Consider the following 27,004-nt stretch of genomic DNA (forward strand, 5'->3'; position numbering starts at 1 on the left):
TAACCAATGATGACGGTGCCGTGGAGCTTCGTACAGGACCCACTTCTCATCACATGCAACACTCTATCCAGAAATGGTTCCTTCCTCAGACGAGACAGCAAAAAACAGAGGTGTCTGCTAGCCTTGCCTTCTGGTCCCGAGTCAAATGATGTGTGATCCATCAACCCAACTTGTAATGCGTCCCAAATTGATGGAGGTGCTGACGAATGGTTTCTGCACTCACACTGAATGTTAGTCCCAGTTTCTCACGTGTCTGGCCACTGTTTGCCTCAATTACTGCCTGAAGATCATTTTATATATGTGTCGGACTTCTGGCACGTGGTGTGTCTTCGAGTGTTTCGTCACCGTTCTAAACTTGTTAAATCACCACTACAGTGTCCGTGTAGTCACGACATCCTCACTAAAGTCCTGGCATATCTTCCGCCCGCTGCAGTGACGTTTGACCCCAGTTTGAACTCGTACAGCATACACATCTTTATAACACTCTGTGGAGGTCTCATGTTCACTCTGTCCTTTCGCAAGTTCACGGTGTAACTGAACTACCACAACCACGTACTATGTTGGATATACTCACACCAAAAACTGACCTTCATATATATATATATATATATATATATATATATATATATATATATATAGAGAGAGAGAGAGAGAGAGAGAGATGTGTGTGGGTAGCAAAAGATGAGCGTATACCCACCTAAAAAATCAGCATTACATCACTGCAGAGAATGTTTAATAAAGGAAGCATTAATGGGAATTGGAGATTTCAAGCAGGAGAAGGGAAGATCATTAAGATGATCAGGTATGCAGATGATACGGTTATTATAGATAGAACCGAAGATGATCTGCAGGAGATGATTGACAAAATAGTTGACACTAGGAAAGTATATAGAATGGAAATTAATATTGAAAAATTGAGTCATGATAATATCTCGTGGAAACGCGCCCTTACGGATCACAGTGAAAAAAAAGAAATAAAAATAAACTTGAAGAGGTCGATAATTTCAAATATTTGAGAAGTATTTAACGGGAGACGCTTATTACTCCAAAGAGATCAGGTCAAGAATTGCCATAGCCAAAGAAGTATTTAACAGGAAAACATCATTCGTAATTAGCAGGCTTAATATTTGACGAAGAAGTTTGTTAAGTCCCATGTATGGAATATTGGACCGAATGGTTCAGAAACTTGAACAATTACGGAAGTTAGAGAAGAAATATTTAGAGAGCTTCGACGTGTGGTGTTGGAGGAAGATAGAGAGGATAAAATGTAGAAAGAGAGTAACAAACGAAGATGTTTTGAGATAGGTAGAAGAAGAGACGACGCTTTTAGCCAGCCAGCATCCTTCGTAGGAAGGTCAATTGGATTGGACAGATCTTGCGAAGAAATTGTATTCTTCATACCGCCATAGAGGGAAAGATGGAAGGAAAACGAGGAGTAGGAACCCAACTGATCGCTAATTTGAAAAATAGATGAAAATATTGGGAGTTAAAAAACGAAACTGAAGATCGAAAAATGGAAACATGTCCAGGAACATGGTTATATATATATATATATATATATATATATATATATATATATATATATATATATGGTCTAGGAATTAATTCGTGCGGTTGGTACGCACACATTGAAGCTGTAGTACAAACACAAAATACATACATACCTTAAGAAAAATATTGTCCATCGCTAGCCACCACTTTCGCCCATCTGTCAGGCAATGTACGGATTCCGTGGCGAAAGAAGTCCTCATCCTTGGAAGCGATCCAGTCAGAGACCCATGTTTCGATATCTTCTGAAGAAGTAAACCGCTGTCCAATCAAATCGTTGTTCATGCAATCGAACAAGTAGTAGTCCGAAGGAGCAACGTCTGGTGAATACGGCGGGTGGGGTAAAACTTCCCATCCGACATTTTCTAAATAGGTTTTGACCGGTTTTGCGACATGTGGGCGAGCGTTATCATGTTGAACAATAAGTTTATCATGTCTGTTCTCCCATTCTGGTCGTGTTCTGGCCAGAGCTTGCTTCAAACGCATTAATTGTCGTCGATAGCGTTCTCCATTCATAGTTTCACCCGGTTGCAGCAGCTCATAGTACACCACACCTTTCATATCCCACCATATGCACAGCATAACCTTTGCACAGTGAATATCTCGTTTTGGTTGTGATGGACCTGGTTCACCTGGTTTCACCCAGGCCTTTTTTCGTTTAGGGTTCTCGTAATGGATCCACTTCTCATCACCCGTAATAATTCGATGCAGAAACCCCTTTCTGCTCTGTCGTTGAAGCAGCAATTCGCAAATGGTTTTTCGTCTTTCAACGTCTCTGTCTTTCAATTCATGTGGAACCCAATGTGACATCTTTTGAATCATTCCCATGGCTTTCAAGCGTTTGGAGATTGTTGTTTGATCAACGCCTAATGCTGCTGCAAGTTGTTCCTGCGTTTGACACGAATCCTGCTCGAGCAATGCTGTCAATTCTTCGTCTTGAAATGTTTTTGGCTGTTCAGCTCGCTCTTGGTCTTCCAAGCCGAAATCACCACTTCTAAACCGTGCAAACCACTTCTGACACGTTCGCTCAGCTAGAGCATGATCACCATACACTTCCACCAAAATACGATGACTTTCAGTCGCACTTTTCTGCATGTTAAAGTAATGCAGCAGGACACCCCGCAAAAACACTTTATCAGGCACAAATTGCGCCATGTTCACTTAACTACAAACTGGTGTTGTTGACGCTTTAATCCACTGCCCTATACTACGAACGATGCGCGATGACAGGGGTTTGCAACACATGTGTGGATACACGGAACTGTGGGACGCTACGTTCGTTGCGCCATCTCTTGTCCACCCGCACGAATTAATTCCTAGACCAAAATATATATATATAGGGTGTTTCAAAACAACACCGACAACGTTTGAGAGGTGATTCGTGATACCAAGATAAGACAAAAAGTATAGACCAATCTGGGTGCACAAATGCTTCCTTTCGGAGTTATAGGCTACGGAAAGCATGAAAAAAAATGAAATTTAAATATCCATAGCTTCACCATGGGACCTACCGTAGTTGGATCAAGAAGGAACTAGTATGCACACTGTCCAAAAATCCATGTTTCAGAATCCTAAGGCACTCACACAACAATTTTTATAGAGGGAGGTTTGGCTATGGGCATATAATTTGAAGTACTCACCAACTACCTCTAAAAAATTGGTATGTGAGTACCTTAAGATTCTGAAACATGGATTTTTGGACAGCGCACATATTAGTTCCTATATGAAGTCTTGACCCGACTACGGTAGGTCCCATAGTTTTGGAGCTACGGACCTTTAAAATTCATTTTTTCGTGTTTTTGGCAGCCTGTAAACTCCGAAAGGAAGCATTTGTGCACTCAAGTTGGTCTATACTTTTTGGTTTATCTTAGTGTCAGGAATCACCTCCCAGACGTTGTCGGTGTTGTTTGGAAACACCTGTATACATATACAATATGTTTGTGTGTGTTTGTTAGAGATGCAAAAAGCCGGCTTTTTTGAATCGATGTTTTTTTTTTTCACATAAACAGCCGGTTTTTTTTTGGAAAAAACGAGAATTTTGGAAATTTTGGCTTTTTTCATTTTCATGATTTTTCTATCTAAATAGCTTTCTTATAGTATATTCTATAGTTAGATAAGAATTCCATGACCTAAATGCGATATTCTGAAATTCACCATCAAGATGGATGGAGCACATGTTTTACGAATTAAAGCTAACATGAAGAATGTAGTATTTGAGGGCAATTTTAGAGGCTATTTAACTTTATTTTAACTTTTGAGTTATCGACATCTTTTTTCTTCTCTAGATCATTTTAGTTTGTCATCCGTGTTTCATTTCTAAGAGCTTAGTACTCTAGCTTCTAGCGCCAAAGTTAAACTTGCCCGTTTTTCTATTTATGCGTCAAAGCGTACGTTTTTCAATAGCTATATCCGTCAAACCGTACTTCCACATTTCTGTTATACTGTAGCTGTGAAGTGATTTAGCAATAACTTTCCGGTCACAGCCTTGAGTACCAATTTATAGAAATAATCAGAAGCAGATTTAGAAAAGTACTTTAGGAGGGTTTTTCTGATTGTTTCGTTTTCTAAAAATCTAATTTTATTTGGGAGGTGCTTGAAGTTTATGAGTAAAGGCATAACTAATATTTCGTTTCATTTATATGTTTAGCAATAATCTTCCGGATACAACCTTAAAGATCATTTTATACTGAGAATCAGTGGCGGATTTAGAAAAGTATTTTGGGAAGGGTTTTTCTTACTAATGTTTAGTTTTTCTAAACATTTGTAATTTTTATTTGACGGTAGCATAAAGTTTATGAGTAAAGGCATAACTAATAGATATTTCGTTTGTTGCAGACATTCCGTAACTTTGGGGTACAGGCTTCAGTCCGAAAGACCGTCCCCTAACCTTCGCAAAACTGTCACTGCTGGTAATTAGTAATAATAACGATTTAAAAACAATAAGAAAGGAAGTCGGCCAACTCACAGTACACGCATTATTTCTACTTCACAGATGGAATGAAAAAAAGCTTTGTCAGAATGGTCGAATGCTGGATTGAATCCCGGACTTCCCGATAGAAGCGCAAAAGCTAATCACTCACTCATGTTTGTTGTGCAATTGTATTTAACTTAACTTAAATATATTCCGTAGTCCTTTTTTTTTGGGGGGGGGGAGGTCCGTAATGATATGTTTAATCCCTCTTGTTAAAAATTCAGAAAACTTGAGAATTGGGTAAACCATGATGGTGGTTATGTAAAACCAGGGATGTAATGGGGTGTATACGGGAGTATACGGCGTATACCCACCTAAAATGTTTATAGTCCAGCGTATACTCACCTTAAATTTACGAAAGAATGAGCGTATATTGGGGTGCGTATACGCCAAGTAGTCTTGCTTGTACGCTATACTTTTCAGAACAATCGAGCGTATACCTACCAAAAATTCTAGCATTACACCACTGTGTAAAACTTAACTGTAGAATTTCAAGAATATACAGAACCAAAAGTTCCAGATGTGCAGCCTTTAATTGTATCATATAAATCTAAGTATTTCTCTTATGTTTTATTTTAATTTTATTTTGTTTCAAAAAGAGGGTATGGATTATTTTGAAGTAAAAATACTACATACAATTTGCTAGTTATTTGTGTATTTTTTTAAAAAAGAAGTGTTTACTTTTAGGGTTGGCTGGTTTACCTCAACTTTTTTTTTAATAACTGGTTTAAACCAAAAAATAAAAAGAATGAAAAATGCGAATCGTGAACTTCATGGTGACGTTTCCAGATATCAAACCACCTGCAATAGTTTTATTTCCCTTTCACCTTTTAATCAAGGTGTCCCATGTTGAATTCTCGGTCGAACCATAACCCTTCTTTCATGCGTAAACCAAGTAGCAATTCAGATGTCAGTTTAAGCGAAAGTCTTCTCCTTGACAACCTCGGTATTTCGTAAGGATGTTAATCCTAAACATACGAAACGAAACCAAATTGTATATTCTTGCATGCCTAATGCCTGTTGTTTTATAAAGAAGCCAAGATTGCTTAAATATATTGATAAAAATTGGAAAAATTTATTGATTGCCTACGTAGCTTCCAACATCAGCTTGGATTGGACTTTCAATGATATCTACGCACTAAATTTGTAATTTAATACCCCAGTTTTAGCGTACTGATTATGATACGTTGACCTTTAAATTTTATATGCAAAGCAATAACAGGATTTTTCCGTTATTGTCTTACATTTCAAGTAATGACGGAATTTTCCCGATGGTTAGGGCGGGAACTTCTCAATTTAAGAAATTTATTGACTGGACTTCTTTAAGCTTATGGGAGTTTTTCCGGCATAACCTCGCTGTTGCATAATAACACCAAGGCGAAACAAACTTATTTCTGTGAATATGTAATACATAATACATAAAGCAAAGAATCTAAATAAAAAAAAAACCTGGTTTAAACCAAAAAAGCCTCGTTTAAACACCCCCCCCAAAACGGGTTTTTGGCATTTTCAAAACAATCCATGGTTCTTGCCAACTCTGCTTACTTTTGTATATAGCAGGTTAAAAAAACTCTTATTATATACATTGGTTAATCCTTTAGAATTCATAATGTAAATATATTGAAGAAAAATCGTTTGAAATATCTTTTCAAAATTCATAGTTTATTTTCGAGGTTTTATATTATTATCAGCATCAACCACTAATTAAATGACTTATTGTGTTATAGAGAAGCGAAGCAAAGTCTGCTTTATCAATTTAAAGCAGAAATTTAAAAAAAGCACAAAATTTCCCAAGCAAAAAAGCGAAGCAGAAAAAACCGAGTTTTTTTTAAAAAAGTCGTTTTTTTTTTCGAGCCCTTGCATCTCTAGTGTTTGTGCTTATACAATATGTTTGTGTGTATGTTCACTCGGTCAATATAGTGCATTGGAATCCCATGAATCTGTAGTACAGCTTGCATTTATCGCAGAATTGTGTCATGCAACGTGTGAATCGCTTCCAGTCGAATAATGGACAATTTCTTATGCAACAAGAAGAAAGGTGATTCATTGAACCCTATAAATCTCCTCCAGTCGTCGAGAGACGGTTCTTACATTCCTCGCAACATCTTTCTCGCGCTTCCTCGTTGAAGTCGGTGATTACGATTCAAATCCGGAACCCAATCGTGGATGTTGAGGTTATGCAGCACTAGTCGGACTGTGATTGTAAAAATAGGTTGTCCTAACAGAGAGATAAGAAAGAGTGCAACTTACCTGATTAACACGGCTTGAGATGACCTTTGGGACCTGTGCATCACTCAGTTCCCTCAGCAATTGTGGATAAGGGTATATGTTCCCTAACTCGCCCCAGATGCTGAATGATCTTCAGGTTTGAGGATTGGGGTGCCAAGAGAGTTATATTCATTCCGTCGTTCATACAATCACGTTTCCAATGTGAATTGGTACACACTCATCTTCTAAAATTGGACATTGACATGGAACATCTTAAACATAGATGCACATGATCGACTTAAAATATCCACAAAACCACTGGCAGTAATACGTCCTGTGAGCGTAATCGCAGGAACCACTGAGGACCAGGATATTGCAGCCCATGGCGTCACAGAGCCACACGTTTTACGATAGAGAGTAAACAATTTACAGCATAAACTTCTTTGAGTGTTCTCGGTACATGTGCATTGGCAGTTGTAAATAAGATAAAAGGGCTATTCAGGCTTGTCAGAATATATTGCACGTTTCCAGGAGGAGATATTCGCAAATCGCAAGCCGTCCACGGATGTTCAAGTTTTCCGACCCCCGTCGAATTGTGATTGTAGGAATACAGAGAAGACTTTAGGTGATCTTTGTTTGACCTAGAGGGAGGGAGCCCCGTAGGCCCTTTGCTAGTTGTTCTTGAGTTTAACGCCCCTTTCATCAGTGAGGCTATATGTGACACCTTTTACCAGTTGTATGGTATAATATTAAAGGTGACGACGATACAATATCAACAAACAGATATAGAATTTTTCTTGATTTCATCGCTGTCTTTGCAATTCACAGTAAGAGATTGCTCAATTAAAGTCAGATTTCGTGTATAGTGCCGGACCTAAGTCCTTGACCAGGTAATGGCAACTGCTTTGGAACCAAATGCAGAGTATGAGAATTAAATATGTAGTTTCATGTGGAGAAGAAACAAAATTGTGAACCAAACGTTTGAGAACAACTCAAGTTATTAATATAAACTACGGTAACTTGTATCATCATAAAAGATATACGAAAGACATTTCGACACGAAGTAAAATAACGTAGAACTTTGTAAGAGGAGGCAAAGAAACCCAGCTTGAACACACTCAAGACGAATCATTTACCGTGTACTGTTAATGGTTCAATGGTTAAGGCGCTCGACCAGTAATCTGAAGGTCCTCGGATCGGATCCACAGAGGTCAAGTATTTTTTACGTTAGAATTTTTGTTTGCGATGACACACGTTTTATTATCTTCAGATTTTTAAATACTCGGATGTTTCAATACTTGAACTATCAAATCTTCAGGAATAATAAGAATAATAACAATAAATAATATTAATAAACTAATAATAACAATCATCTCGTAGAAGAAAGTCACGAGCTTATTATTGTTCAGGTTATACTATTACATGCAGAAACGTGACATTTGACGAACATTTCCGTTTTGTTTAGTGTTGTCCACGAGAGAAGGAATTTCTCGTCTCGTTTCTCAAACAAAATCGAAATAGAGAATTATTATTTTTCATTCGAGACAGAAAAAGGCTAACTCAAATTATCGTCTCGCTTTGGACATAAGAATAGAAACGAGACAAAAATATCAGACATTTCTCGTTTTGGGGGCGCGGTGGCTCAGTGGTTATGCGTTCATCTCCGGTGCTTGGGGTCCCTGGTTCGATCCCAGCTCGCGCCGTGTGGATTTTGTGGTGGACGAACCCGTGCTCGTGGGTTTTCTCGGGGTTCTCCCGTTTTCTTCCACTTTCTGCATTCCACCATTTCACTCATCTCTCATTATCGCCGTCTCCTTTAGCCTAACCGGCATAACCGTTGGACGTTAAACTTAAAGATTTCATTCATTTCTCGTTTTATCTCGATTCTTGAAATAGTGTATGTCAGTTCTTTAAATAACAATTGCTCTCTAGACTGAATCTTATACGCTATTTTGTTACTTTGTATTTCGGAGCTCATTGAGTTATGGTCTGTGTAGGTATTTTTGTAGCAAAGCTTTTATAATTACTTCTGCATACTAAAAGTTAGTTTATTATATACTTTACTGTTCAGTTATAGTTATTTTGTTTGAAACGTACGGTAGAATACTTTCTACATGAAATTTTAGTGGAACACTTTCGTTTAAAATTTGGGTAATTGCAGAGGTGTGTCCTATAGGTTCGGACCTCTCCCTGAAATCACGACTTTTCTGTAAGTTTTGCATAATTTTAGGGTAACTTTAAATGTGTTAATACCATTATTATTATTATTATTATTATTATTATTATTATTATTATTATTATTATTATTATTATTATTATTATTATTATTATTATTACTGAAGTTTTGTGACTAATGATTCACCTTGTTCCAAAAAAGTTAAGCTCTTTCTTTATGATTGTTTTACTCGTAGGCGGCTCAGCTTTTGAGCTTGTGTCCTTGGACCCATTCCAGCTCCCGCCCACTGGACATTGTGCTGGACATACGCCGTGTCAGTAGGTTTTCTTTAGGATCTGTTTCCTCCACTTTCTTTATTCCACTATTTCTTTCATTCTCACCATCGACGTCTTTAGCTTAGCCAGCATAACCATGGGAAGTAAAACCTAAAATCAAATTTTCTTTGGCCTCTTGTGAGTTCAGTAGTCCTACTTTCTAGATGAAATTTGACTGGAAACATTTCGTTGAATATTTAGCTAGTTGTAGGGACGTACGCAGGAGATATGTCCTGGTGGACCAATCCCCTCTTCTAAAACAAGTTGAACCAAGGATAATAGAGACAAGTTACGGAAATGCTTTCGGTGAATTAGAAAAAAGTTGTCTGAGGCAACAAAGTTCCATTTAAGGGTTCGAATTAGTCTTAAGATCACTCTGTCCTTCATGTCCTTGCGTGTTTGTATATCTTTTTGTTTTCTAATTTAAATTTGAATACTCTGGACCAGTGGTTCTCAAACTTGTCGTTATTGCGACCCAATTAAATAATAAAAAGTATTTGTGGTCCACCTACTTTTATTCAAATTCACATTGATATTTTAGGAAATGGTGGTGTATTTCAAAGTAGTTAAATTTTGTAAATGAAATCTCTAATTCCACTTCGTTCAATAACAGTCCGTAAGAGTGATTAACATGAAATTTATTTGGGAATGATGTGAACACCAAGAGCGACCACGAATGTTACAAAGTAGAGACCGATGTGTAAATTTTAATAAATCCAAATTTAGTTGGCTTCTTTTTTATGTCTCTTGTAAATATCTCACTTTCAAACTAAATTGTAATGTAAATTTATGAAGTGGTCCAGTCGTTCATAGCAGTGCTATTCAACCTTTTTTCTCGCGTACCCGTAGACACAGATTGCCATTTAATTGTGTGCCCCTGAAGCTGTTTTAAAAACTTAAATCGAAATGAACTTATTAAAATGAATACCCTTATGTTTTGTTGATTAAAAAGAGGGACAAATAGAGACCCAATAAAAGGACAATCAGCATGCCAATCAAAAGACTATTTAAGGGGGATAAACTGCGCATCCGAAAAAATATGCTTATTTTAGGATTACGTACTTCCTTTGAATAGCACTAGTTTAGAGAATATCAGTCGGTGCCTATCGAGCAAATGTAATGTAAATTTCTTTCACAATAAGTATATCATATGAAACGGTACGCTTGCACAAAGAGGGTTAAAGTGTTTCCATACGAAGGTAACACAGAGATAATACTACTTCCGACGCAATGCCCTACCCTCTGACAGATTTTGACTCTTCCACTATCTTCCCATCCTATCGCAGCATCTCTACTGATTGTTTAACAGGGCATTGCTGTGTAATCCCTTACTTTTCGCCTCATCAACAAACACTTCCAATTTTCATTTTCTGAATAGTACTTCCCAACACATGTTTCTGCACACACACAAAAAAATCATAATTGAAAGGAAAACTTCTCGCGCCCCACCTACAAACTGTCCGCGACCCACACTTTGAGAAACACTGCTCTGGACTATAGTATTTTATCATGATGGAAATCAGTGTGTTTCGAAATGAAATGAAATCTTTAGTGTTACGTCCCATGATTATGCCGGTTAGGCTAAAGGAGACGGTGATGATGAGTAATAAATGAAATGGAATGAAGAAAGTGGGAGGAAACGGGAAAGCCCCGAGGAAACCCACGCACACGATGTTTGTCCACCACAAAGTTCACTTGGCGGGGGCTGGGATCGAAATCAGTGTTTCGTCGTTATCATAAACGTGTGCACTTTGCTACGTGTACGAGTGTTTTTGACTTACTTAACAGAGCAGTCTTAGGGTAGTGGCGTGAGCATTCGTTTCGTAATTTAGGGGTGCTAGGTTCGATTCGCGCTGACGTAATTAAGGAAATTTTTATCTTTTACAATATTGATACTTCTGATGTATAATAACATGAAAAATACTCAATTTCTCTCGGACTTACAAGAGAGTAGAAACGACTTTTTTCACTGGGGAAATACTAACATCACGTCACACGTCTACAACCTTGAGTCTCACTGTCTGAGAAGGTAGCGTGTTTAGCAAATAATTCATGAATACATAAGACGTCATCATCAGTGCCTAGTATGAGTCTTAAATGTGTCTGAAACGTTATTGTTTCCTAGCAATTGTTCCGAACTTCTTCCACTATTACTTCTATTGCTCGAAATAATAATATTTTCTTTCGCCATTTCCAACACGTTCCATCCGTTCAACCAAAATTTGTAAATAGAAACTATTATTTTTTTTTTTTAGTTCGTATGTTTATTTTGTTAAAATATCAATATAACGCATCCATAATTCAAAATCTTTTCCCTAAAGAAAGGGCGTTATTATGTATTGTGATGAAGACAAATCCCACTTAGTTTCTGTTAAGGTATCCGAAGTTTCCATCCTCATATTGTCCAGGAGTTGACACATCTCTTTTCCCCCTCTTTTTCTTCCGGATACTAATCCTTCCAAAGTATCTCTTATAAGGCAATTCATCCTTAGACAGGGTCCAAATGAATTTCTTTTCCTTTTTCCTATCAATTTCAGTATGCTTATTTGCATTGTAATAGGACGTAATATTTAGATCTCAAATCTTTATTAGGTAAAAGTTACAAAATAGTCGGGTTTGGAGAGAAGTATCATGATCAGCAGAACATATCCCCTGCGTACGTCCCTACAACTAGCTAAATATTCAACGAAAGGTTTCCAGTCAAATTTAATCAGGAAAGTAGGGCTACTGAACTCACAGGAACCCTAAGGAAAATTGTTTTTAAGTTTTACGTCCCATGATTATGCCGGTTAAGCTAAAGTAGACGTCGATGATGGGAGAATGAAAGAAATAGTGGAATAAAGAAAGTGGGAGGAAACAAACCCAAGAAAACCTACTCACACGGCGTATGTCCAGCACAATGCCCACTGGGCGGGAGCTGAGATAGATCCAGGGACACAAGCTCCAGGGCTGAGCCGCCTACAACTAAAACAACCATAAAGAAAGCGCTTAACTTTTTTTTTTAGAACAGTGTGAATCATTAAATAAAACTTCAATAATAATAATGGTATTAAAATTTTTAAAGTTACCCTAAAATTAGGAAAACACAGAAAATTCGGGATTTCGGGGAGGGGTTCGGACCTCCAGGACACACCTCTGCAATTACTCAAATTATAAACGAAAGTGTTCCACTAAAGTTTCATGTATAAAGTGTTCTACTGTACGTTTCGCGCAAAATCTATATTATAAAATTGAAAGTGACTATGTTTGTGACTTTTAATCTCTTGAACCGCTCGAACGATCACGATTTTCATCGTAGATGCGGTTCTGACGTGGGAGTGTTTTTAGCTATTTACTTTGACGGTAGAACTTAGGGTTGGGAGAGGAGAGGGACATAGAAAAAATAAATAAAACTTAACTCTTGAACAACCCGACCGATCTTGATCAAATTTTCAATGTAGATGGGGTTCGAGACTGGCATGATTTTTATAATTTCACTTTGACGGAGCAACGTAGGAGAGGGTATGGAGGGGAGATATACAAAAATCAATAAATATAACAATAAAAGTGACTATGTTCGTGGATTAATAACTTTTGAACCACCCGGTCGATCTCAATCAAATTTTCAACATATATGAAGTTCAAACCTGAGATTTTTTATCGTTTCATTTTGACAATAGATCTTAGGGGAGGAGGAGAAATACACTGTGTGATCAAAAGTATCCGGACACCTGGATGAAAATGACTTACAAGTTCGTGACGCCCACCATTGGTACTTCTAGAATTCAATGTGATGTTAGCGCACCCTTAGCCTTGATGACAACTTCCACTCTCGCAGGTATACTTTAAATCAGGTACTGGAAGGTTTCTTGGGGAATGGCAGCGCATTCTTCACGGAACGCTGAACTGAGTAGAGGTATCGATGTAGGTCGGTGAGGCCTGGCACGGAGTCGACGTTCCAAAACATCCCAAAGGTGTTCTATAGGATTCAAGTCAGGACTCTGTGCAGGCCAGTCCATTACACGGATGTTATGGTCGTGTAACCACTCCGGCACAGGCCGTGGAGCATGAACAGGTGCTCGATCGTGTTGAAAGATGCAATCACCATCCCCGAATTGCTCTTCAACAGTGGGAAGCAAGAAGGTACTTAAAACATCAATGTAGTAGACCTGCGCTGTGAGAGTGGCACGCAAAACAACAAGGGGTGCAAACCCCCTCCAAGAAAAACACGACCACACCATAAAACCACCACCTCCGAATTTTAGTTGGCACTACACACGCTGACAGATGACGTTCACCGGGTATTCGCCATACCCACAACCTGCCATCGGATCGCCACATTGTGTACCGTGATTCTTCACTCCACACAACGATTTTTTACTGTTCAATCGTCCAATGTTTACGCTCCTTACACCAAGCGAGGCGTCGTTTGGCATTTATCTGCGTGATGTGTGGCTTATGAGCAACCGCTCGACCATGAAATCCAAGTTTTCTTACCCCACGCTAACTGTCATAGTACTTGGAGTGGATCCTGATGCAGTTTAGAATTCCTGTATGATAGATGTTTGCCTATTACACTTTACGACCCTCTTCAACTGTCAGCAGTCTCTGTCAGTCAACAGATGAGGTCGGCCTGAACGTTTTTGTGCTGTACGTGTCCCTTCACGTTCCCACTTCACTATCACATCAGACACAGTGGACCTAGTGATGTTTAGGAGTGTGGAAATCTCGCGTACAGACTTCTGACACAAGTGACACCCAATCACCTGACCACGTTCGAAGTCCATGAGTTCCGCGGAGCGTCCCATTCTGCTTTCTCACGGTGTCTAATTACTACTGAGGTCGCTTGATAATGAGTACGTGGCAGTAAGTGGCAGCACAATGCACCTAATATGAAAAATGTATGTTTTGGGGGGGTGTCCGGATACTTTTGATCACATAGTGTATATGAAAATGAATAAAATTAATAATTCTTGAACCACCCGACCGATCGAACTTTCAACATAGATAATATTTGGTCCTGGGATGTTTTCCTCACTTCAGGGCCGTACTGGCCAGGCGGGAAACCGGGAAATTTCCCTGTGGGTCCTGGACGGTGATTTTTTTTTTTTTTAGTGGGCCCTCCGCCTCATATCGTAAGTAGCGGTATAATATGTACAAAAAGGCACACGTCACGCACTCCTTGCATATGGGAATAACAGAACGGAGGACGATAACATGTCGAGTACCGACAATATAGTAAGCTAATCCTAGACTAGCGTTGCCAGCCCAAGATCTTGTGAAAACAGATTTTAACACTTTTTTGTAATTCAACTCTTGAGGTTCCTGATTTTCCACTTTGCTTTATAATTTTGCTAATATTGAATTATTCGGCTAAACTGAAATCTCAAATGATACCATAACTTAAAACTAATAATTTACATTTTACAACGCAATTGTTTTCCATATAGAAAATATACAGGGCCGGATTAAGATGATTGGGAGCCCTGGAGAGGGAAAATACAAGAAGGGCCCATCAAAAAGTTTTATGGTGGGACCTCTCTCAGCATGTTCGAAAGCATTCATGAATTATATAGGAATGACTCATGTCATTTTATTTTTGTAAATTTATGGTGAAAATGTTTTCAGTAATTTTTAAAAGTTTGTGGGCCTCCTTGCTTACGGAGACAATGGAGCTAAAAATGAAAACTTAACTCTATTCTTTTTTTTTTAAATAAAAAGAAGAAGAAGAAAATATTTATGTCTTTATATGAAAATCACAGGATCAATCACTATGCCGCAGATATGCTTTTTAAACGATGCATTTTAAAACGTGTGGTAAGAGCATCATAAGGAGTCTTATGTAGATGCACATTTAAATCAGCTAGCTTTAGATTTCGCCAAAAATGCTAAAAGGAATTAATATTCATTCATACCTTACTTTAAAACGATCTATTTACGTATGGGTTCTCCTAAGAACTCTGTGGTTCAGTATGAAATAAGTCCTTTGTGGATCCATGTTCTTAGTTGTGGATCCATGTACAGAATACTATACATTTACTTTGAGTTGTGCGTATTGCCAGTATCAAACTTTTGTGGGTCGGTTTTTATACCCGTGTTAAATGGGCCTCTCCTACGTGTAAGAGGAAGATTCTAAGATCATAAGTTAAATCACTGCAACAAGGTAAAGAACGATTATCAGTCGTTCAATGATTCTGTGACATTTAAAACCTTCCAGAATATATATAAAGTAGGTTAGATCATAGGTGTGTATAAACAGCTGTTGTGAAGTAAATTAAACAGAAATAAAAAAAATATATTGAAAAAATAACTAAAAAGTATACATTTTGATGTCACTGATGTGGAATTTTGTTTTTGAATGATTGAGTTATTTTAATATTTTGATACTGTGGAGGCAGCAGTTTAATGGAAGTAGCTTTTGGAAGGTTTGTTTACAGCAATTTCACCTCGCTTATGTCAAAGTTGTGTGAAAGTGAGGGAAGAGACATATTCTCTGCAAGGATTCATACCAGGTACATATTTTCAGGTCGTGTTGCCTCTGGGATGATAGAGTATCAGAATATCATTCGTTCTATCATCTTTACAAAGTCAGAGGACTCTACTGCTAATACAGGACAATGGAGAAGTGTTGCATTTGTATAAATTCATTTTGATGTATTATATATGTGTTTGTATATGCACCAGGGGCGCCTATGAAGGGTTCATGGCACAGGTGCAACTGTTATTTTAGGGATGGTGTGAAGTAATGGAATGCAGTTGATTATAGAGTTGCAAGAGAAGAATGGACCTGACTATCTCAGGTCAGTCAGTGTCAGGGAAGAAATTATTGCCTTGAAAAAGTTTTAAATCTGATTTCTAAGATTTTTCACCATACTTGATCCGAATGACACTCCCGGACTCCATTTTATTGTTGAGAGGAAGGGTGGCAGTACGAACATGTGAGTGGGCCCCTAGGAAGTACATTCCCGGTGGGCCCCTGGGTTGCAGTACGGCTCTGCTTCACTTCACTTTGACAGTGCAACGAAGGAGAGGGAAGATATATGTCAAAAAAGTAAAAATAAAAGTGACTGTCTTTGTGACTTCAATCACGTTTAAACCACCCGACCAATCTGAACCATATTTTCAACATAGATGAGGTTCAGACTCGAGGTGGTTTGTGTCATATCACTTTAACTGTAGAACTTAGAGGAAGGGAGAAATTTATAAAAATAAATAAAACTTAATAACTCTTGAACCCCGATTGTTCTCGATCAAACTTCCAACATGGATAAGATTCGGTCCTGGGATGTTTTCATTCTATTTTTATAGTGCAACGGACAGGGGAGGGGGAGATATATGTAAAAAAAAAATAATAATAAAAATGACTGTTTCTGTAACTTCATCACGCTTAAACCACCCGACCGACCTTAAAAAAATTCAGCATACAAGAGGATCGGACCTGAGGTGGTTTATATCATATTACTTTAACAATAGAACTTAGGGGAGGGAGAAGATATTTAAAAATAAATAAAACTTAATAACTCTTGAACCACCAGCCCAATCTTGATTAAACTTTCAACATAGATAAGGTTCGGGCTTGGGATATTTTCCTTATTTCACTTTTACGGTGTAACCTAGGGGAGGGAGGGGGGCAGATATATGTAAAGAGAATAAAAATAAAAGTGATTGTCTTTATGACTTCATCATGCTTTAACCACAGGACCGATCTTAATCAAATTTTCAGTATGGATTGTGGTAGTCCCCTCCCACAGAACCATGCAGGTGACGTCACCCAAAGGATTAGCAACACTGCTGTCCAGTCGGCGAGCCTACGAAGCGGATATACACGGAAAGCAGCGAGAGAGGCTCGTCCACTTCGAACTTGGCGGTTGCTGGAGCAGGCAGGAGCAAGTAGTGAGCTCCTCATCAAGAAGGAAGAATAGGACGTTCTACATGGCAGAATAAACTTCATAAGTATCTTAGTATATCTGAACAGTGGACAAATATTTAGTTAAATACTTCGAAATATAAAATATTTTAAATTTTGTACTTAAATATTGAGGCCCTCAGCCTAATAAAAATTGTTGTTTATATTCAATTGTTTTCGTTCATCCACCTGCTTGAATCGCATGCCTTTAGCTGTAGCTTTTCTTACATGTGTTTTACCTGCGTTTTAAGTAAGTAATTAGGAAGCGTATTCCTGCTGTTAGCTGCCTTGGCCGACAACGGTAAAATTTTCACTTGTTGTGAGGGTTTGTGGGTCCCCGGATCATTTAATGTGAATATCTCTTCAAAATTATTTTAATTAAATGAGCCGGCGACCACAATATGACCTGAGCGATAATAAGCTTGTAACTTTTGATCTTCTACGACATAATAATAATAATTATTATTATTATCCCTGAAGATTCGGTAGTTCAAGTATTGAAACATCCGAATATTCAAATATCTGAAGATAATAAAACGTGTATCATCGCAGATCAATCGCCACCGAATATTCTAAAATAAAATAAAAAATACTTGTCCTCCGTGGACCCGATCGAAGAACCTTCAGATTACGGGTCGAGCACCTTGTCCATTGAACCACGATTACTACCCGTCAAATGATTCGTCTTTAGTGTGTTTACGTTAGATTTCTTTGCCTACGCTTACAAAGTTCTACGTTATTTTTCTTCGTTTCGAAACGTCTTTCGTATATCTTTTATGATGATATAAGTAAATAATCTTTGGCATATATTAATAATTTGAGTTGTTCTTAAAACTTTGGTTCACAATTTTGTTTCTTCCCCACACGAAACTACAGATATGACAGATTTAATTCTCATACTCTGCATTTGGTTCCAAAGCAATCGCCATTACCTGGTGAAGGTCCGCCACGATACAATGAAGAACTAGTGTTTTTTTTTTTAACAGTTTTCCTAAATTTTTGGTTTTGCTTGCTATGACTTTTTTTTTATAAATTCACTTTTATGTTGCTGTTATTTGGGGGGGGGATAATCACCATTAATCTTCGTGTTCTTCATTCGGTGTAAAGGTGCATCAAGTCTAGCAATTTATGTGGCTACATATTTTTTTTTTTTTTTTTTAAACTTACTGCTAAAATCGGCGTCTGAATATTCTTCGTGAGTCCTGAATATTAAATTGTGTGAATTTAGAACGTGAAAAATAACTAATAGTCTAAAATATATTCCAACGCTCTTGACCGTTCCAATTTGGATCTGGGATAGGCATTCGATAGTTGTTCTATGTTTTAGTATTTTCTGAGATCGCACCTTTTCCTTCAACATTCACTGTGATATTTGTAGTTTTCATGAAAGTTCACAGACTTATGCAAATTCTGCGTCTCTCGCATTTCTTCAATGGAACCAAAACCTCAATCATCGAATCTTATAAAAAAAAAAAAAAAAAAAAAAAAACTGCAAAACTACACAAAATTCAAAATACATTAAACCGTTTCTATTTTTGGTTCTACCATCAACCAAAATTTTCGTATGGTAAAATTTATTATACTACTGTTCACCTTCATTTACGGGAACACTTTCCATTGTAGATCTAACAGGACCTGTAATAAATATCTATTCCGTTTTGTTGCTTATCTTCAGTGCCTATATTCTCGGATCAGGGACGTACGCAGGGGGGGACCTGGGGGTCCGGACCCCCCCCGAAATTTCGACTGTTTTAAAATTTAGCCTAATTTTAGGGGCAATTTTAGGAATTTTAATATAAAATACCTTCGTATTTAGTTTGGACCCCCCCCCCCGAAATAAATTCCTGGGTACGCTACTGTTTCGGATCATATTGCAATTTAACTGCTTTGTAACACCTTCATTGGTGGCCGTTGAAACCGTCGAAGAAGAAAAGACTGGCGATAACACAGATACTAATTCTCAAGAAATGAGTTTCGATATTGGATTTTCTCCCCTTTACTAAGACCTTCGGTATACACTGGCGCGCCTCAATTTCCACAGCAAACGACCTACTCCTTACGACTCGTCACCGCCGACTTCGTGGCGCTTGGGAATAGGAAAACGCTCATTGGATCTTGTATGATTGGAAAAGGATGTGTTGGTCCGATAAATCACGGTTTCTGGTACTCCTTTCGGACGGGCATGTGCATATGTGGCGCCAACAATACAAAGCTATGGATCCCTCGTGCATGTTGGGTACTGTACAGGCAGCTTGGGGCTGCAGTATAATTTGGGGGGTGCTTCTGTTGGCATGGACTGGGACCGTTGGTGTGCATGGACCACAGTGTGACATCCGTTGTGTATCTACAGGTGTTAAGGGATCACGTACACCCTACACCCTGCACAACTTCTACTCATACGAAGATGGCATCTTTCAGGACGGCAATACACGGTGCTACTAAGCCAGGACTGTACTTACATGGCTTAAGAAACATTGCACAGAGCTGCAGCATGTGAATTGGCCCCCCAACTTGCGGCTCTTAATCCTATAGAACATTTATGGGATGTTGATGAACGAGCTCTACGTACCATGACTCCTGCACAAACATCTGTGGGCTCATTGTGGGATGCCATCAGGATTATATGGTGTCAGATCCCCGTGGAAACATATCAGCAACTACAAGAATCCATGCCACGCCCTGTCCAGGCCATCATTTGATCAAAAAATGGACCAACAAAGTATTAGGTAAGTAGGCGCAATTTTTTGAGCACTCAGTGTATATTTACTATTGAATGTTCGTAATAAGGCGTTAACAAATGAGTGACTCGGGCGAACATAATGGAAAGCGCCACTTCCGGTAAAATTGAGTTATTAGGCGGAACAGACATGAACAAAATCAAGAAAACATAAAATTACACATAGATATTTCAAACGAAATTTTAAATAATCCAATTAGGATTGCGGACCATTTCAACGAGTATTTCAGTTCACTTGTTAAAATGCTCCCCAATCAGATATCTCTCCCAAAACATAGCCCACTATTAAGATCTATATCTATGACCGTAAATTCTATGTTCCTAACACCAGTTACTTTAAGGGAAGTAGAATCTGTTATTTCAAAATTAAAAAATAAAATTCCACTGGTATTGACGAAATCCCTACTTTTGTGTTAAAAAAGGCAGCGAAAATAGTAGCTTCCTCACTTGCCTGTATAATGAATTGATCTTTTAAAAATGGTACATTTCCTACGAAATTAAAATAATCAATCATAAAACCATTACACAAGAAAGGAAGCAGAGATAAAGTGGAAAACTACCGACCAATTTCTCTTACGTCAGTGTTCTCTAAGATATTTGAAAATGCTTTCCTTTCTAGGTTCCCTTCTATTTTTTTTTATTTATTTTTTTTTTTTTAAGAGAAATCAACCCAAACTGCTATCTACGATTTCGTTATGTACGTCATACATGCCATGGACACAAAATGCTATCCTTTCGTGTCTTGTATGACTTGACGAAAGCATATGATTGCATGGACCACCAGATTTTATTAAATAAGTTGTATAGATACGGTATCAGGGGTATTCCACTATCGTGGATAGAATCCTATCTCTCGGATTACAAGTTGTAGAAATATCCCACCTAAACCACGACTCGAAATATATGAGTAAGCACAAATTAAAACCTGAACACATTAACGCAGGTGTTCCACAAGGATCAAGAGCTCCTCCGTGGCTAAGCGGTTAGCGTACGCGCCTTTGGCGTGGGAGACCCGGGTTCGATTCCCGGCGGGAGCTCATGTGGTTCGGATTCCACGTTAATCAGTGGGTCCACGTCTCATATAGCCTCGCTGCTGAAAGGGACGCTAAACTAAAATCAACTCAACTCACAAGGATCAATTTTGGGACCTATACTGTTTCTTCTCTACATAAATGATCTGCGGAACCACCTTAGAGAGACTAAACTTATTTTGTATGCAGATGATACAAACGTCATTGTAAAATCAGAACCACCCAAAATCGAACAGAAAAAGATTACAATATGTCATAAGTGGTTTCCTGGTTTGCAAATAATAAATTATTTCTATACTCAGACAAAACAACCTGCTTATACTTCAATTCTAACCATGCTAAATTGACACCATATCCTGTACTTCAAATAGACGAGAGAATAACAAAGCCAACCGAAACAGTCAAGTTTCTTGGTCTTCTGATAGATAATAATTTGTCCTAGTCTCCACATATTGCAAAATTATGTCATGAATTATCCTCTGTAATTTTCCTAATAAGATCACTTGTTCCCATTTTAAGTAAAAAAGCTGTACTAACAGCTTACCATGCACTATTGCACAACAAAATCAGATATGGAATAGCCTTTTGGGGTCCGTCAACTGAATTTAAGAAGGTTTTTATACTCCAAAAGAAAGTGATAAGAAAGTCACTAATACTTCATATTATACTTCTTGCAGAACGCTATTCAAAGACCTAAATATTCTTCCAATTCTTTCCTTATATATACGAAACATTACTTTTGGTCCAGAAGAAACAAGAACTGTACAAAAAGAATTCAGATATAATACGAGAACAAAGTCATATCTCCATGTTCCTCTTCATAATACCACTTTGTTTTCGAAAACAATTGCATACAAAGGTGTACAACTCTTTAACTCTTTACCTAATCAAATTAAATCTCTTTCCAAACACGAAAGTTTCAAAAAGTCAGTACGTACTCTGTTGTTAAACCACTGCTTTTATAATGTGGAGGAATACTTGCAAACTGATCTAGGTTCTGCTAAGTCGTAAATGCAATTCTTGTACACATTATATTATTTTTTCTCTACTTTGTAAAAAAAGAAAATGCTGTATGGGTGAGTGATGTATCTTAATAATCCTTCCAAGGAAACCACGTTTTGTCATGTTTTTCTATCACCTAGAAGATATTGTAAAAGTAGTTATGTTTTTACAATAATACTAATATACTGTATATTTTGTATAATATCATTGACATGTTCTACACCATATGGCAATCAGCCAATGTAAATGGTCATTGAAGGCAATAAAATTCAATTCAATTCAATTGAACCATAAAATACAGTGTGTCCGTAAAGTAGCGCAACCCAAAGTTTGATTGCGTATATCTTTTGAACCAAGAACGATAAAGACATAAGGCTTGAAACAAATGTAAGCGTGTTCTATGCAGATATTTTCGAAATCATGCCCAATGTTGTAATTTGTAACGTTTTTATGTAGTGACGAAAGAAAGTATCAAAAGTGTAAAATAAAAAATGTACAAAATGAAGAAAATCAATATTCAGTTGCAGAAAGCTGATTTTCTGCGGGTGAACCCTTGTGTATATGTGCAGCGTGCATCAACATTTATCCATTGGTGAGAAAATGTGACAAAGTTCATGTTGTGTTGCCATTCAAAAAGACTAATGCAAGTCCGTAAAATGAGTACTTTTGGCAGAAACGCGGCCCCTAGCAACATTGTTGTCGTAAAATTACTGTAACAGGTGTGTTTTAATTGATGATAAGCAATGAGAATTTGCACATAATTGATAACCCGAGTTTTTATTCAAAAGTTTGCAACAAAGAAAAATACCCATCTGGCAGCTAGTATAAAAACTCAAGTTATCAATTATGTGCAAGTTCTCATTGCACACCTGTTGCAGTAATTTTACGACAACAGTGTTGCTAGGGGTCGCGTTTTTGCCAAAAAAAAAAAAAAACATTTTATGGACTTGCATTAAATAGTCTTTTGCATGGTAACACCGCATTAACTTTGTCACATTCTCGCACCAACGGATAAATTTTGATGCATACTGCACATATACACAAGGATTTACCCGCAGGAAATCAGTTTTCTGCAACTGAATATTGATTTTCTTCATTTTGTACATTTTTTTTAAATTTTATACTTTCGATACTTCCTTCGTCACCACATAAAAACGTTACAAATTCCAAGGTCATGATCTCGAAAATATCTACATAGAACACGCTTACATTTGTTTCAAGTGTCTTGTCTTTATCGTTCTTGGTTCAAAAGATATACTTAATCAAACTTTGAGTTGCGCAACTTTACAGACACACTGTAGTATATAGGTAATCTAATTTCGTAAATGTTTCTACAGATGACAGAGGATGCTAGTTTGATATGTGTCATTGCATTCGAATTACATGGGAATGTTGAAGTATCTTTTTCAATTTACTCGAAAGTTAGAAAATGTAACATATTATTATGTTTCCCCAAGCTGTTCAAATGATTAGTAAATTTAATATTATTTAAATTAATGTTGATTATTAAATATACCTATTAAAATTATGTATCAGAATTTCATGTTCAGAAAACAATGAACATTTAAATAGACCTGAAGAAAATAGTCAATTCAAGTCATTAAAATTCCAGTTCATTTCAAGGAATAGAAAGACTGGAATAGTGGTGACGTCATTTCCTCTCCGTACCATGGTGATCGCCATTTTATTTTCTATACAAACGTGAGTCTGTAAATGAGGTGTTGAGTAAACAATGGCTGTGAAATTGATTTATTTAGAATTTTTAAATACTTTGAGAACGAAGTAAACTTGGTGGAAAAAGGCGAAAATGCTCTTGAATCAAATCACGTGTCTTCCGTAATGATGATGGTGAATTTAAATATTTAAAAGCCAGAGTAGAGGCAAACATGAAGAACTGAAGTTTGTATCCATTATTTGTTAATATAAATGCCTCGATATATTGCACAGAAGGGGAACAAGCCTTATGTAAAGATTGTGTTGATTTGTCTGTATCATGTAATGTTACAATTGTGTGTTCTGATCGAATCATATTTGGTCATTTATTTTGCCTTCGTAATTTTACGTTTACGATTAACAATTTTATGTTGCCTACAAAATATAGAAAATCTTTAGCAAAGAATTCTAGGGTATGCTTGTGCCATTTCTGTTCAATTACATTAATGTTTATAATCAAATACATAACATTTATGCGTTATTTCTCAGCCTTCGCTCGTCTTTGTATAGAAAATAAAATGGCGATCACCATGGCAACGAAAAGGGTGTGACATCACACTAATTCAGTCTATTGGTTAAATTTACGAAGGTAGCACAGATATTCAACACTGTTAAAATACTTTCGATAGCGAAACAAGGTTGAACGAGTGCACAGTGATGCCAATCCGTGGGAAAATCCCTTTTGTGGGATTTTTAGCATTAATTTCTTAAAAAGGGATAAAGGTAATTTTTGTCACATCTGGCAGCAAATATAGGATATTTCATCGACAGCAACAAAATTCTCCGTGGGCGGAAAGAAGATCGAAGACTCCTCAATAATCTTGAAATAAGTTTTAATTGTCAAATTTTGATGCCACAAATACATGTTAGCGCAGAAGTAACTTGTGATTCTCAAAACACAAGCTCCAAGAAATGTAAATTGGATTCTGGTATTTAAAAAAAAATACAGAGAATATTAATTAACGGGAAAAGTAGAATGCAAAATGAGAAAGAACCAACTTTGGAAATGTTTTACATAAAACGACTGGAGTTGTTCTTCTAGTATCCTTACGTTCATTACAATATGATGACACAAATTAATTATCTAAATACTAAATCCTGACGACAAAATGTTCTTGTTTTCGTCAACAATTTCAACCTTCTCTTACTCGTTAACGCCCAGTGTCGCCTACGGGTGACACTATTTTAAAGGCGTTTTCTTGGTCACCAATTGTTCACCAGAGGGTCCCCAGTAGCACCAGCTACTTACCTATGTATGTTACATCACCACACAAAAAAGTTTCGAAGTCGCCTTTAAAGTAGTGTCACCTATAGGTGAATATGGACGTTGACGGGTTTAAGAAGAAATAGTTCTTCATCAACTACTTGATAAACGTAGATGAGCGAAATTTACGGAAAATATTGAAGAAAATGTCTGGTATACAATACTTTCATATTTCATTTTTTTTAAAAAAAGTTAATTTTGTGTAACATGGGAAATCCAATAGCAAAATGGGAATTTCTGCCCTCGAGATGGGGTTTTATAATATTTCAGGTTGGCATCACTGCGAGTACGTAAGAATTGCATGTGTTGGAAAAATTGGTAGAATTCTCAACAAATATGGATAACAATAGAAGTGCATCATAGTACATTATTCTACCTTACAGCCAGAATAAAAAATAGGACGTAAGAACAATACTCAGAATACGTTTATTTCAAGTACCAATCTTAATTGCAATTATGACAGTAAGATTATTTCTAATGCGCAAATGTTACGAACAGAGATAGACAAGGCTAATGGCTAACAATTAAAAGGCACTCTATAACACAAAAATTTTCGAAAAACATATTATTTATACAATGGATACGTGAAACTGCTGTCGGTTTGTTAATTTTAAGATCTCCAATTAGAAATCGAAACTTAGTTTTCCGTGCCTTCATAACTATATAGCAGAGAGGGATGGTGTCGGATGGCGGTTTTAAGGAAAACCACAATATTAAGTACTAGTAGTATGTTAGTGATATAGGGGTAGAAGTTGATCTGAAAAGGTAGGGGACGCATAACGTAACGCCGTCCCCCATTCCCATCTTTGCCCACTGTATTATTTTAGGAAGTGAGGGGACGCCATAGATATTTTTGGAAGTGGGGTGACGGCATCCCCGAGTTACCCATCACTTCAACACTGTATTTAAACTATAATCGCCTATTGGCTCCATTCCAAATGTGTTGCATATAAGAGCGGGCCAGGGTGGGACTTGCTGGAATATGATCAACCCAAAATTGAAATTTGGCTCTATGCGAAATCATTTACATTAAGACTGATTCACAAAACAAAAACTTAGTTAATATTCGTAATTAAAATATAAGTCTACTATTTTATCATATAATCCTTATGTTTGGTCTTCCAGACGTTGTAGAAACAGCTGATATTGAGGGCAAAATCAAATCACAGAATCAAAGTACACGAAGTACAAGTACTTACGAGTGCATATACTCTTGTCAAGTTACAGGTACAGTGTTTCCTAAACACCACTATATCCCATTCTGCGATCAGACTCTTTTCTTATTCTCCACGAGTATACGCCGAGCCTGAGGGAGACGGTTATAACAAGATGGATGGTAATGCTGGAATTAATAAATTGAGAGGAAGAACCCCGAAAAAACCTGCGCGTAAGATGTTTGTCCCCTGCAAAGCTCGCTTGGCACATGGGATCGAACCAAAAATCCAATTAACCGAAGGTGAGCGCTCTACCACTGAACCACAGCGGTCCCTTCAGATTTGCAATTCAGAGATTTGATATATACAAATATGATTATTGTATTTATTAAAAGTTTCATTAAATCACAGAAAGAAAGCAAGAATATTGTATTTTGGTAACTACACTGTACTGAAATTTTCAATTTGCTCTTTTTGTTCAGAAATTGTAGTGATTACGCAACGACTAGATAATATCATATGTCGTTCATCATGTTATGTTTTGGAATTATCTTTTGCGTTAGAAAAGCACTTTATAATTAATCATTTGGAACAGATGTGTTTTTCTCAAGTGAAAGGCTTATAGATGACCATTTGTTATACATCATGATGTATTATATATATATATATATATAGTGAAAACTCTTTTTTAAAATTTTAATTAAAAGTTAGCTCAACAGTTTTGAAGATGCAGAAATTCTCGGTAGTGATTATTCTCCTCTATTGTTTTCTCTCGCTTACTTATGAAGGTAAAGCTTCCTTTGTACTAGTTTCAAATGTTTATTTGTAGTGCTAGATAGCCAATGGAACAGGGTGATTTAAGGCTAGAGCGTAAACTCTAGTGTGAATAACTACAAAAAAAAAAAAAAAAAAAAAAAAAAAAAAAAAAAAAAAAAAAAGAGAGAGAGAGAGAGAGAGAGATGTATGGTCAATTTCAGTACTCGTATAATCTTTTGTAATTT

The 27,004-nt window shown here is 37.1% G+C and overlaps 1 protein-coding gene across 4 annotated transcripts in view; it reads left to right on the plus strand.

Annotated features, from left to right (window-relative positions):
• Positions 1-27,004, plus strand: part of LOC145662121 (uncharacterized) — a 95,199-nt gene that overhangs the window by 4,511 nt on the left and 63,684 nt on the right. The window contains exon 1 of one of the 4 annotated variants that reach the window (XM_081727456.1): positions 26,710-26,791. The exons of the other annotated variants lie outside the window; for them this stretch is intronic. Within the exon in view, the coding sequence (XP_081583582.1) occupies positions 26,731-26,791 (61 nt within the window). The 5' untranslated portion in view covers positions 26,710-26,730. Of the gene's footprint in view, positions 1-26,709; positions 26,792-27,004 lie in introns of those variants that run through there. 4 annotated transcript variants of the gene reach the window in all.

Source organism: Thermobia domestica, chromosome 10 (assembly GCF_964235325.1).
Source record: "Thermobia domestica chromosome 10, izTheDome1.hap1.1, whole genome shotgun sequence".
NCBI classification, from domain to species: domain Eukaryota; kingdom Metazoa; phylum Arthropoda; class Insecta; order Zygentoma; family Lepismatidae; genus Thermobia; species Thermobia domestica.